This window comes from Thalassophryne amazonica, chromosome 12 (assembly GCF_902500255.1).
Source record: "Thalassophryne amazonica chromosome 12, fThaAma1.1, whole genome shotgun sequence".
Taxonomy (NCBI): domain Eukaryota; kingdom Metazoa; phylum Chordata; class Actinopteri; order Batrachoidiformes; family Batrachoididae; genus Thalassophryne; species Thalassophryne amazonica.
This window is the reverse complement of record NC_047114.1, coordinates 22,274,942-22,288,635: the sequence shown is the minus strand read 5'-3', so window position 1 is coordinate 22,288,635 and position 13,694 is coordinate 22,274,942. Positions and strand designations below refer to the sequence as shown.

At 39.8% G+C, this 13,694-nt stretch overlaps 1 protein-coding gene across 1 annotated transcript in view; it reads left to right on the top strand.

The window, feature by feature from the left end:
* The window catches only part of LOC117521609 (NACHT, LRR and PYD domains-containing protein 4C-like), a 44,283-nt gene extending 30,792 nt beyond the window's left edge, over positions 1 to 13,491 (top strand). Inside the window, exons 9-11 of the mRNA XM_034182940.1 lie at positions 7,365 to 7,535; positions 11,974 to 12,020; positions 12,827 to 13,491. Coding sequence (XP_034038831.1) covers positions 7,365 to 7,535; positions 11,974 to 12,020; positions 12,827 to 13,365 — 757 coding nt within the window. The 3' untranslated portion in view covers positions 13,366 to 13,491. The remainder of the gene's footprint in view (positions 1 to 7,364; positions 7,536 to 11,973; positions 12,021 to 12,826) is intronic.
* Positions 13,492 to 13,694: the final 203 nt, after the last annotated feature.

Below are 13,694 nucleotides of genomic sequence, written 5' to 3'. Positions count from 1 at the left end.
CAATATAATAAAATGTGTACACAATATAATAAAACGTGCACACAATATAACAAAACGTGTGCACAATATAACAAAACGTGCGCACAATATAATAAAACGTGCACACAATATAACAAAACGTGTGCACAATATAACAAAACGTGTGCACAATATAATAAAATGTGCACACAATATAGCAACATGTGCACAATATAATAAAACGTGCACACAATATAACAAAATTTGCGCACAATGTAATAAAATGTGCACACAATATAATAAAACATGTGCACAATATAATAAAATGTGCACACAATATAACAAAACGTGCACACAATATAACAAAACGTGCGCACAATATAATAAAATGTGCACACAATATAACAAAACGTGTGCACAATATAATAAAATGTGCACACAATATAACAAATCGTGCGCACAATATAAAAAACGTGCGCACAATATAATAAAATGTGCACACAATATAACAAATCGTGCACAAAATATAACAAAATGTGCGCACAATATAATAAAATGTGCACACAATATAACAAAACGTGCGCACAATATAATAAAATGTGCACACAATATAATAAAATGTGCACACAATATAACAAAACATGTGCACAATATAATAAAATGTGCACACAATATAACAAATCGTGCACAAAATATAAAAAACGTGCGCACAATATAATAAAATGTGCACACAATATAACAAAACGTGCGCACAATATAATAAAATATGCACACAATATAACAAATCGTGCGCACAATATAATAAAATGTGCACACAATATAACAAAACGTGTGCACAATATAATAAAACGTGCGCACAGTATAACAAAACGTGTGCACAATATAATAAAACGTGCGCACAGTATAACAAAACGTGTGCACAATATAATAAAACGTGCACACAATATAACAAAACGTGTGCACAATATAATAAAATGTGCACACAATATAGCAACATGTGCACAATATAATAAAACGTGCACACAATATAACAAAATTTGCGCACAATCTAATAAAATGTGCACACAATATAATAAAACATGTGCACAATATAATAAAACGTGCACACAATAGAACAAAACGTGCGCACAATATAATAAAATGTGCACACAATATAACAAATCGTGCGCACAATATAAAAAACGTGCGCACAATATAATAAAATGTGCACACAATATAACAAATCGTGCACAAAATATAACAAAACGTGCGCACAATATAATAAAATGTGCACACAATATAATAAAATGTGCACACAATATAACAAAACGTGTGCACAATATAATAAAACGTGCGCACAGTATAACAAAACGTGTGCACAATATAATAAAACGTGCGCACAGTATAACAAAACGTGTGCACAATATAATAAAACGTGCGCACAATATAACAAAACATGTGCACAATATAACAAAACGTGCGCACAATATAATAAAACGTGCACACAATATAACAAAACGTGTGCACAATATAACAAAACGTGTGCACAATATAATAAAATGTGCACACAATATAGCAACATGTGCACAATATAATAAAACGTGCACACAATATAACAAAATTTGCGCACAATCTAATAAAATGTGCACACAATATAATAAAACATGTGCACAATATAATAAAATGTGCACACAATATAACAAAACGTGCACACAATAGAACAAAACGTGCGCACAATATAATAAAATGTGCACACAATATAACAAAACGTGTGCACAATATAATAAAATGTGCACACAATATAACAAATCGTGCGCACAATATAAAAAACGTGCGCACAATATAATAAAATGTGCACACAATATAACAAATCGTGCACAAAATATAACAAAATGTGCGCACAATATAATAAAATGTGCACACAATATAACAAAACGTGCGCACAATATAATAAAATGTGCACACAATATAATAAAATGTGCACACAATATAACAAAACATGTGCACAATATAATAAAATGTGCACACAATATAACAAATCGTGCGCACAATATAATAAAATGTGCACACAATATAACAAATCATGCACAAAATATAACAAAACATGCGCACAATATAATAAAATGTGCACACAATATAACAAAACGTGCGCACAATATAATAAAATGTGCACACAATATAATAAAATATGCACACAATATAACAAATCGTGCACAAAATATAACAAAACATGCGCACAGTATAATAAAATGTGCACACAATATAACAAAACGTGCGCACGTTCTCTCCACATGCAAAACATTTTGCAATAACCCTTCCAGGGCTCGGTAAATTGATGTGTATTTTAATTTTTTTTTTTTTCTAGCTTGTGTGTCTCTATATAAACTCTGAACTTTAAAATGTTCTGTTTTAGTTTCTGGATACCTATTTGCTGATCCTCTTGTGAGTCATGTGACCTGTGACACACTAGGAAAGCTCTACCCATCTAACACCCATGGTTGTCTTTATGCAGTGTTTAGGCCCCTGAGAGTGAAAAGTGTCTGAAAGTGTTTGATGTCTTCAGTCAACGTTCGTCTTGTTATGTGTGAAAAATAAATGTTGTTTCTTTACAGCAGCTGTCAGGATGCATGAAGACAAAAGCTCTGGCTCGTTCTTCCATGCAGTTTGCCACATTGTATAATGTAGACAAAAATTGTGTCTTCTTTTGATAAAAATGATGATGGTGTTCGGGGTTTAATTTTTTTTTAATGTATTATTCGTATTGGGTTTGTGATTGCCTTACTTGCTTAAACTCAATGAAAAGTGATCCTATTGTATAATACACCAAAAAAAACCAAAAAACAAAATCATCAGGGGTGGGACTCGTCTGTCTCTCCTCTCGGCTGCGCACCTTTTCCCTCTGGCTCCCGCGTGTCGGACCTTTTTACTTTTTTCATAAACCTGATGGATTTGAATCGCGTGTGCTGTCATGAACCTGGCGATTGCATCATTTGCTTGTGTGTCGTGCGCTCTGCGTTTTTTCATTCCAATGAAAAAAAAGGAATGACTGTAGCAGCGCAACTGCATCACAGTTTGACAGACACTGGGCGACAGTGAGGTGGAAACCAGTCGGATTAGGATCGGAACAACCGTAAGACGTCCTCAAACGGTGGAGAGCGAGCCACGCTCCGGTCCACACTCACGCTGTTACCACCCACAGAATGGGTTCCCTTGTGATTAGAACTCTAATTTTTCTACACAAGCTAGATCAGATGATTACCCCCCACATAAAAAAGTGTAATTGACGCGATAACGCATCTTTGGCATTGAGCGTCACTATCTGAAAAGACGTGTTTAAGCGTCTTTGGCACTGAATGAGTTAATAATAAAACACAACTTTGAATTATGCGCATGTTGATCTGCCTCATGTCCCGCCCTCGACACGCCCACATTCAGCCACAAATGGTCCCCTCATTAATATTCAAACACGTGAAGCCTGAAACATGAACATATCAAGAAAGAGCAGGACAAGAAACTTTTCTGAAACAGAAATCAAAGGGCTTGTGTACAATCAGATAAAAAACAATAAATACAGAGTAGTAACACTAGGTGGCGAAAGTGAGCCAACAATTAATTCTAAATCCAAGCATTCATAAGGAAAATTCACTCAGCAGGTTTCTTCTGATTTTTGACATTTTGCTGACTCATGGACAGACTGTAACTTTAAGAAGCTTTAAGAAACTTTAAAAATCTTCACTCAAGAACCAGAATGAAACTTTCCAGACAACAGAATAAGTAAATCATTATTTATCATTAGTTGCTGTGATGTAATCGTGTTGATGTTTTTATTAAGATAAAATCTCAACAAATAACATTTGTGGAGCAAAAATCTGGACCAATTTTTAATATCAGATTGAACTGCTAACAGTGCTAAAGGTGAAAACATACAAAATTATATAACATGAAAATTTCATTCTATGGAAATACTGGAGCACAGATTTCTCAAATGGTCCACGAGGAGAATGAACTGCACAACAAGCTGTTTTATACCAGATATTTGGAATTAAATGCTCAGACAGGAGAGACACAGTCTGACCACAAAATGTAGCAGCCTCTCCTAGCATGGCTCTTGAATCACCTCACAATTATTCACAATGCTGTGGGTTAAAACATGGTAAAGTCATTGAGGTATTTAAAAACAGAAGAAAATAAAAAAAAAATCACCCCTTTATCCTTGTTGTGGAGGGGTAACTGTCTGTGGACACCAGGGCCTGTACTACGAAGCGGGGTTACTGGCTTATCAGGGTAACTTCTGGAGTAAGTTGATGACGTGTGGACTAACTTCCCGGTTAACCCGTACTACGAAAGGTGGATAGGTTTCGATCGAGGCATGCTGCCACGACAACTTGGCTGTGCACCAAACCTGCTCCGAGCAGGTTATGTTCTAGTTTAGCTTGACTTTCTCATTTAACCACTCCCTTCATAAGTACCGTCCATCCACCTGCATCACTCCGAAGACAATGCCAGCCTACCTGGATGATCCGTGTGATATTTGAGCACAAATTGTGGGGGGCTCTCTCCGCAGGGCGAGGGTTTATAAAGACCGCCAGAATCCGCTGACATACCCGGACGATATTCTCTATGAAAGATATAGATCCTCAGCCGAGGGAATTCGTTATCTTTGTCAGCTGATCGGGCCAGACGTCTGTAACATCACCCATCGTACACTGTAATAAAAGACTGTTGTTTTTACAGGAAAACACTGGCAGCTGTGGTCACCACTGTAAAAAATACAGCGGTTAAATGTACAAAAAAAGAGCTCTTGTTTGTAGATTTAACAGTTCCTTTAATGTGAGTCAGGCATGGTTCATTCACTGTAAATCCATATACATATTATGTCTGTAATGTTATCTACTGTGCTGCTGTATGTTTTACAGGAATTCCCCGGTAATCACAGCTGCCAGGGTTTTTTTTACAGTGTAGCAATGCCCCGACGATCGAGCAGATAATGTGCCTTGCACTTAGATATTTTGCCAGTGGACACTTTATGTATTCCATCGGTGATGCTGAACATCTGAGCAAGAATACTGTATGTCGTATGATTCGCAAGGTAGTACTTGCTCTATCTAAACTGTTGGATGCATTTGTCGTTTTCCCTGGCCATTTATCCGCAATGCTAATCAAAGAAGGGTTTCATGCAATTGCGGGTAATTACTGATATCAAAATAGGTCTAATGCATGTCCATTAATTAGGCGAAGTGGGGCTTATCAAGCTATGAATATAAACCTACCATTTTGAAGGATGTTTTTATATTTCATCTTCACCTGCTGCCAGGTGCGTTTTGCACTGCTATTACATCTGAAATATTGACAGGATTAGGAATAGCAATCATACGGTCAAGGTAGCCTATTTAGGAAACATTAAATTAACCTAACATTTATTAGTAGGCCTACACCCACTTCTGAATCGTGTTGCATCTGGGCATAATTAATGAAAGAGGGGCATTTATTTACACATATTAGACATTCCACAGGTTAATCATCTGTAACAGATTTGGAGAACAATTACGCATTTACCTGATCATTAATACGTTGCCAACAAGCCTGTCTTGCTTTATTGGCAGACGATGTGTTCGATTCCCCCCTTAACCCCTTACCAAAAAGTAGCATATGCAAGTATGTTTCAAGTATACTTCGAGTTTACTTTTTATATACTTATCAGTACTATTTTTTGGTAAGGGACGTTAATTTAAATTCCACGTAGCTCCGCATAATAATCGTGCATTCTTCTCCGGTAAAGTAAGGTGACCGTGCCATGATTGAAAAAATGGTGACGTGTGCTGCAACCCGCCCCTTTTATGTGAACGTGCACATACCCCACTTAGATTAACACAGGTTCAACAAATCAACATCTTATTCAGCGTCGTAGTACCGATTAACACCACTTGAGGAAACCAGGTTTTGTCAACCCCGGTTTAAGAGGTTGACCCTGGGTTACATCTGAGTAAGTTAACCCCGTTTCGTAGTACAGGCCCCAGGACTGTTGTTCCAGGCTGTAAAAATGTTTATTTCTGCTCTGAAGTTGGACATTTAAACATGGGCTTCTGTGTAAAGTAACTCCTTTTAGGAGTCAGCCTCAAGTGACCAATCAAGGCAAAATTTTCAGCTTCTGGGTTTGCTTAATTTCCTGCGCGTGGAAGTTGGTGCTTGGTTCTTGGGTACTGCTTTGCAGCTGCACGCTCCTCTAATGTGTCTGATGTGATTAGAACAGGTTAAATGCAGAGGATTAATTTCCCTTCAAGGATCAAAAAAGTTTATCTGACCTTATTCAATAACACATTACTGTTAACAGATAAATATATCTGATGTATAAAAGTCAGGTGTGTGTATGTGGGAGTGACCAACTATAATATGTCACATATCAGCCCAGTCTCACTTTTTTTATGCTCCTTGCCACAAAATATCCCATCTTTGTGACAGGGTTTTTTTTTTTTAACTCACTATTACTAACCCAACTCCTACCCCCAACCATAACCACCCTGACAACCCCCCCCATCAGCCATCATGGAATGAATGAGAATGAATTTGTGCTGCCGTGACAAAAACAAGGTGCTTTTTGTCACAAAATTATGAACCAATAGATTAATGTATATTTTGTGCTCCTGAATCATGACTTGCTGTGAAGTATGGACAGAGACCTTTCTTTGTGTCCACATGTCCAAATTTTTAGCAAACATTAGCTCCTAATGTTAAATCAGTGAAAGTATTGATCAGTCATAACAAAGTGCACTGAGAAGGATTAAAGTTGTCTTTAATCTCACTCAGTCTTTAATGCTGTTGATGTCTTTAATCAAAGACAGTTTATGTGTTTTCTGTCTAACCAGGCATCGTCCAGGTCTCCTGCTGGTCCAGTTAATAATCATGTTTGACTGAATAAAAACACTTTCAGGTTTGACTCAGTGTCCAAAGCTGGTTTATGGATCCTGTCTGAGGTGTAGAACAAACTGGAACCTTTGCATGACAACACAAGTCTGTTTCTTTTTGATTTTTGTCTTCAGGTTGAGTTTGTGTGATCTGTCAGAGAGAAGCTGTGAAGTTCTGTCTTCAGTTCTCAGCTCTCAGTCCTCCAGTCTGAGAGAACTGGACCTGAGTAACAACGATCTGCAGGATTCAGGAGTGAAGCTGCTGTCTGCTGGACTGGAGAGTCCACACTGTCACCTGGAGACTCTCAGGTCAGGACTCATCAATGTGTGCAGCAGCTCCATAAATCAGAGTGAAGCTGCAGCTTTGCTCCCTGTCATGTTGTGTGAGTGTTGATGGATATCAGTGTTTGTAACGCACAGTAATGAGCTCATCCTGCAGCAGACATCAGTGTGTCCGTGCTGCTGCAAAGTGGGGACGTCCTGACACTGTCCTCACATTGTGTCTGCTGGTTTGTGTGTCTGCAGGCTGTCAGGCTGTCTGATCACACATGAAGGCTGTGCTTCTCTGGCCTCAGCTCTGACCTCCAACCCCTCCCATCTGAGAGAGCTGGACCTGAGCTACAACCATCCAGGAGACTCAGTCAAGCTGCTGTCTGCTGGACTGGAGGATCCACGCTGGACTCTGGACTCTCTCAGGTATGGACTCGGTCTGATGGAGGAGCTCCATGTGAAGACATTTAGTCCCACTGGTTCATGTGGACCTGACACACCAAGCTGACCTCAAACACCATTTTTATAACACAATGCAAATATAAATTGTAAATTTTGAAAATGTACAAAAGTAGCAAACAACAAAGTTATATACAACTATTTACAATAAAATGCAGATAAAATTCTTCTGGAGTTTTTGTTCAACTATTTATTAAAACAATAAGGTGCAACACAAATTATTTGTGCCACTCAAAAAACAATTCCTGTCCAACACAAGACAGAGTGAACACAGTCTGACCCACAAGAGGAGAGTCACTCCTCCTGTTGACCACCTGGAGGTTAATAAAATTATTACAATTACCTGCTCCAAATGTCCAAAATACATGTTTGAAGTGTCTGAGAAATCAGGAAAATGCACCCTAAATGCAAAAATGTTATGTGGTCATGCCCCTGTACCTCCCTAGTTACCTCCCCAGTTATCTAGATCTGCCCCTGAACGTACATGTGTATATGTTTTGCTCACGTGTTTTAGGAAATCATGTGTTAGTCGTTCACACATTCTGGTGCAAAGACAAACAAGTACAGTCGATCATTTTCACTGTCAGTCTGTTCAGAGTCACATGTTTCAAACAAGAATGGAGACAAAAAGCTTCATTTCTCTGAAGCAGGAGTCACCAACCTGCTCCTGGAGATCACCTGGGGCCTCATGTACAACGACTTGTGTGGATTTCCTCCTGAAACATGTTGTTCACCAAAACCCAGAAACTGGTGTAAAAATATTCAGATGTATCAAAGTGAGCATCCTCCAAACACGTTCCATTAGTACAGCTCACTGAACATGGAATTGAGTGCACATGCAGACGCACCAAACTCTGCTCTGGCCACGCCCCTATTTAAATATGCAAATCCATGTAAATAGGTCCTGGAGCTGGGATTCGCCACAACGTCACACCAGACAACATAAACACAGACAAGAAATTATACTGAGTGTGAGCTACAGATGATGGAAATGACATGAAGACATGCAGGAATAACTTATTTGGAACCTGATAAACAGAATAATTATGAAACTGGTAAAATGTTCATGGGAGTGTGTGTGTGTGTGTGTGTGTAAACACTGTCAGCTCAGAACAGCACACACACACACACACACACACACACACTCACTCACACTGAAGTTAAAAAGGTGAAGTGTGTCGCTGTCGACAGTGTGTCGCTGTCGACAGTGTGTGACATTCACACCTTTACACGTGTGTATGAGGTCTATTAGAAAAGTATCCGACCTTATTATTTTTTTCAAAAACCATATGGATTTGAATCACGTGTGATTACATCAGACATGCTTGAACCCTCGTGGGCATGCGAGAGTTTTTTCATGCCTGTCGGTTACGTCATTCGCCTGTGGGCAGTCTTTGAGTGAGGAGTCGCCCACCCTCTCATCGTTTTTTTCATTCTGTAGGAATGGCTCAGAGACTGCTGCTTTGTTGGATAAAAATTTTTTCAAAAACTGTAAGGCACAACTGAGTGGACACCATTCGATAAATTCAGCTGGTTTTCGGTGAAAATTTTAATGGCTGATGAGAGATTTTGGTCTGTTAGTGTCCCTTTAAGGACGGCCCACGGCACCTGACGGCGATCTGCGCTCTGAGGCGTCGTCGTCTCGCTGTTTCAAGCTGAAAACGTTTCGTCAGAGAACAGAGAACTCTCAGGAGAGGTCGGCATGAGGAGTTTATCTGGACATTCCACTGTTAAAGGAGATTTTGTAATGAAAGAACGTGCGGGCAGAGTCGCATGTCGGGCCGGACCCAACCGCGGGGGGTCGCGACAGGAAAAACACCTCCGTTGGAAACCTTAACGGACAAGTTGGAACATGCCCAGCTGTTAAACAATTTCTCAGATACTCACTTGTTGAAAGCCATCAAAAGCCGCCTGAATTTTACAAATGGTTTTCAACACGGAGGTGTTTTTCCTGTTGCGGCATGGACGGATTCGCTGTGTCGTCACCGAACAGACTCGGCGAAACTGCCCGCACGTACTTTCATTACATGGCTCAGCTCAAGGTTGACTGGCACACTCCTGACTGATCAGCCAGCTCCTGCTGAAATGTCCTTGTTGCCAGGAAGCCCAGTGTGGTCAGCACCTGTGTGGACACAGACAACCCCTGGCTCCTCACCGTATTGCGCTCTGGGCCGGCCGCAGTTCTGCACATAACTCCAGTCTGTCCTTGGTAATCGAAATCAGCTGATGAGCCAATTATTGTCATTTGCAAGTAAATCCTCCTGTTCCCTGAATACACGCTCACGTCTGATTGCTCCATTTATAAGATCCTCTAACAACGTTAATGCAGCGATTGTTGGTGCCATTTTCCACATCACTTTACACATGCTTTTATGTCCATCCACATAATTGCAAACACGTGGGTGTGTTAATTGTTCATCAGTGTTTCTCTGATGTTCACATCACTCTGATGACTTCTTGTTTTCAGCAGTGGAACAGTAGCTGTAGTAGCTGTACACCAGACAGAATTTTTGTCAGACGCAACGCACATTTCCACAATCATTTCACTTTTGATCCATCTGAACGTTGGCATGGAGACGGATGCCACGTTTTTGTGTGTACACACGCTTTGTCCATGAGGCCCCTGCTGTCCTGCATGTTCTCCATGTGGACATGCTGCAGCCACAGCTGATTGATTAGCTGATTGATTAGTTGATTAAATCATTATTTTCACAGTCAGTTTTCTTTGGATCAGATGAACACATGAACATTTTTCTGTGACATCAGCAGTGATTCAACTTAACGCTAAAACAGAGAAGAAATAAAAAAGTAAAGAGAAGAATTTCAGCTGGTTTGTCAGAAGGCACATGGGAGACCGGAGCCCTGATTTGATCTGTTTTCTTGTATTTATATTCTTTGTGTTGCTGAATGATTGATGGAAATGAAGTCTGAGAAGATGTTCATGTGTTCATCCTCTGACTTGTCTGAAGAAAACTGGCTGTAAAAGTGATGATTTTCTATAAATTCTTCAGTCTGTCAATGAAAATGTCCAAACAAATATTTAATGTTTTTATTTGACTGTGAAAACATTTAGTTTTGTTGTTGTTCAGTTTTGTAAATTTTGTAAAAGATTCTGATGAGTGAACATTTATTGATTGATATTGATTTATGAACATATTTTAAATTGTGTGGGGAGCCAATAATTCTGATCAGGACCAGAATCAAACCAACACACAGTAAATCAGATAATTCAAATATTTAGTTTATCAATCAGAAATTGATCCTGTTGTTTCTTTGTTTAAAAAAGATAAAACTCCAGTGGATGTTGGATCTTGAACCAGTACTGATCTGGTTTTTCTTTGTCCCCAAAATGATAAATGGACATTTTTCAGGATTTGAACGTTTCAGTTTTTTGTTCTTATTGTCGCTGTGAGTTCAGAATCCAAGACTGAATTCTAAACAAGTGCAGTTTGAAACTTTTCCCTCCAGAGTCACAGATCACAAAAAGAAAAGTCAAACATGATGAAACCTGGAAATTAGATTTGAAACATTCCACAAAGATTCTGAGACTTTTGGGACCCAGAGACAAAATGAGCGTCACACCAGCGCAGACGCGTGTTTAACAAAAAGAAACCAAAAAGATGACAAAATATCAACTCTGAGAAAAAGACAGACAGAAGATCTTCTGTTCTTTCACACGTTTCCATGGAGACATGGACTGCGGACTGGACGACCCTGATATCATCTGATCCCAAAGAGAGCAGAAGGTATTCTGTTTTAGTCCCAGAGATCAGAAGAAAATCTGATCTGGTTCGTCTGTGAACTCATGGACGCCGCCATCTTACGAAGGGATCTCTCACCAATACTGCCTGCTGATTTGCTGAAATCAATGTGGACTTCATTCATTCTGCAAAGACTGAAACAAGCAAACAAAAAAAAAAAACCCACCAAATTGCAAATGTGATTTCATAAGAACAGCAGGAAATTCAATTTGCAAACATGAAAAAATAAATCTAGTGTTTAATAATCTTTGAAACATTTAGTTTTAATTCTGGAGGATTTGCTACGAGGCTCCACAATATGAGGGGACATGTAACACCTGCAGCTGATTGGCTGAGCACACCTGACTTAATGATCAGTGGGCGGAGCCTGTAGAGTCAGGTGACCTCCAGGAGCAGGGTTGGTGACCCTGATTTAAATGATTAAATCCACTTGAACAGATTTTCACCAGAATCTTCAAACTTGTAAAAGCCAAAAGTTGTTGTTTCCTGCTGATCAGCAGTTAGAGGTGATCAATAATCAATGATCTATTTGGAGCGATGAGTGTGTTAGAAGAGAAGAACTAAACTGTGTGGATGAGATCAATGTCATATTGATGTTTCCATGATTAAAGCCCATGTGTTGCTCCGCCCCCTCCTCCTTTCAGGGTGGATCCTGGTGGAGTCCGATGGCTGAGACCAGGTCTGAGGAAGTGTAAGTCTGTTTGTACTTTGATCCATCTGTTTCCATAGAAACCACCCTCTGTGACATCACTCATTCAAGTCCTACTGACAGTGAAGCAGAGTTCAACATGAAGGCGCGTCTGATCCACGTGTGTCACGTGCACGACTTCTCCAAATGGACACGTTGAAAATAAATTCAGTGTTTTCACACTTTGATTTATTTGTGGCAGAAACAAAATCAACACTGACGCCACATGTTGCTTTTTCTTTTTTTAACGAGTTCATATTCAACCACAAAGCTGTGCACAGCACACTGAGAGGCCCCGCCCACTTCCTGTCTGTCTGACCTGACTGTGACTAGCCCCTCCTCTTCTCTCCGTGCACGCTCTGAATCAAAATTGATCAGTCGATAACTGATCAGAGAACTGTTGGATTGATAACCCCAGCTGTGTCGTGCTGATAGATGAACCGATTGATTGATAACTCCGGTCGTGTCGTGTTGATCAATGAACTGATCGATTGATAACTGAACTGATCGATCAATAACTCCAGCAATGTCATAATGATCGGTGAACTGATTGATTGATTACTCCAGTTGTGTTGTGTTGATCCGGGAACTGATCAATTGATAATTGAACTGATCGATCAATAACTCCACCCGCGTCGTGCTGATCGGTGTGTTGATTGAACAACTGATCAACTGATTACTCCGACCGTGTCATGTTAATCAATGAAATGATGGATCAATAACTCTAGCTGCATCGTGCTGATCGGTGAACTGATCAATCAATAACTGAACTGATTGATTGATACCTGCATTGTGTTTTGTTCCATCAGATTTCTGTGAACTCTCTCTGGATCCAAACTCAGTGAACAGAAAACTCAAACTGTCCAACAACAACACAAAGGTGGAACATGTGGACGAGGATCAATCATATCCTGATCATCCAGACAGATTTGACCTTTGCCCTCAGGTCCTGAGTACAACTGGTCTGACTGGTCGCTGTTACTGGGAGGTCGAGTGGAGACGACACGTTTTTATATCAATGACTTACACAAGAATCAGAAGGAAAGGAGACAGTTTGGACTGTGGGTTTGGATTTAATGATCAGTCCTGGAGTCTGATCTGCTCTGATGGTTGTTGTTACTCTGTGTGGAACAATAACAGAGAAACATTCCTTCATCTCTCCCCTTCGTCCTCTCACAGAGTCTCAGTGTTTGTGGACTGTCCTGCTGGCACTCTGTCCTTCTATGACGTCTCCTCTGACTCTCTGATCCACATCCACACCTTCTGCTGCACGTTCACTGAACCTCTGTATGCTGGGTTCTGGATCTGGTCTGGTTCTGGTTCCTCAGTGTCTCTGTGTGGACTGTAGGACAGAGAGTCTCCTCCTGTGGACACAAACACTCGATCACACACGTTTGGACAGTAAATGTCCAGCTGGTTTGATTTTGACGTCTCAGTTGTTGTAAATTCAGCCTGTAAACAAATATCATTTTCACATGATTGACAGTTTGTTTGTTTGTTTGTTCAAAGAAACAAACAATAAACAGAGTCCACTTATTGTTGTCTCTGGGTCAGTCTCTTCATGATTGACAGCTTGAAATCTGTCTCTCCTGATTGTCTTTTTCTGATCAAAGCAGTTTGATGTGTTGATTGTCTGTCTGTCTGTTGTCAAGAAAGATGACTTTAAGCTTGCTTTCA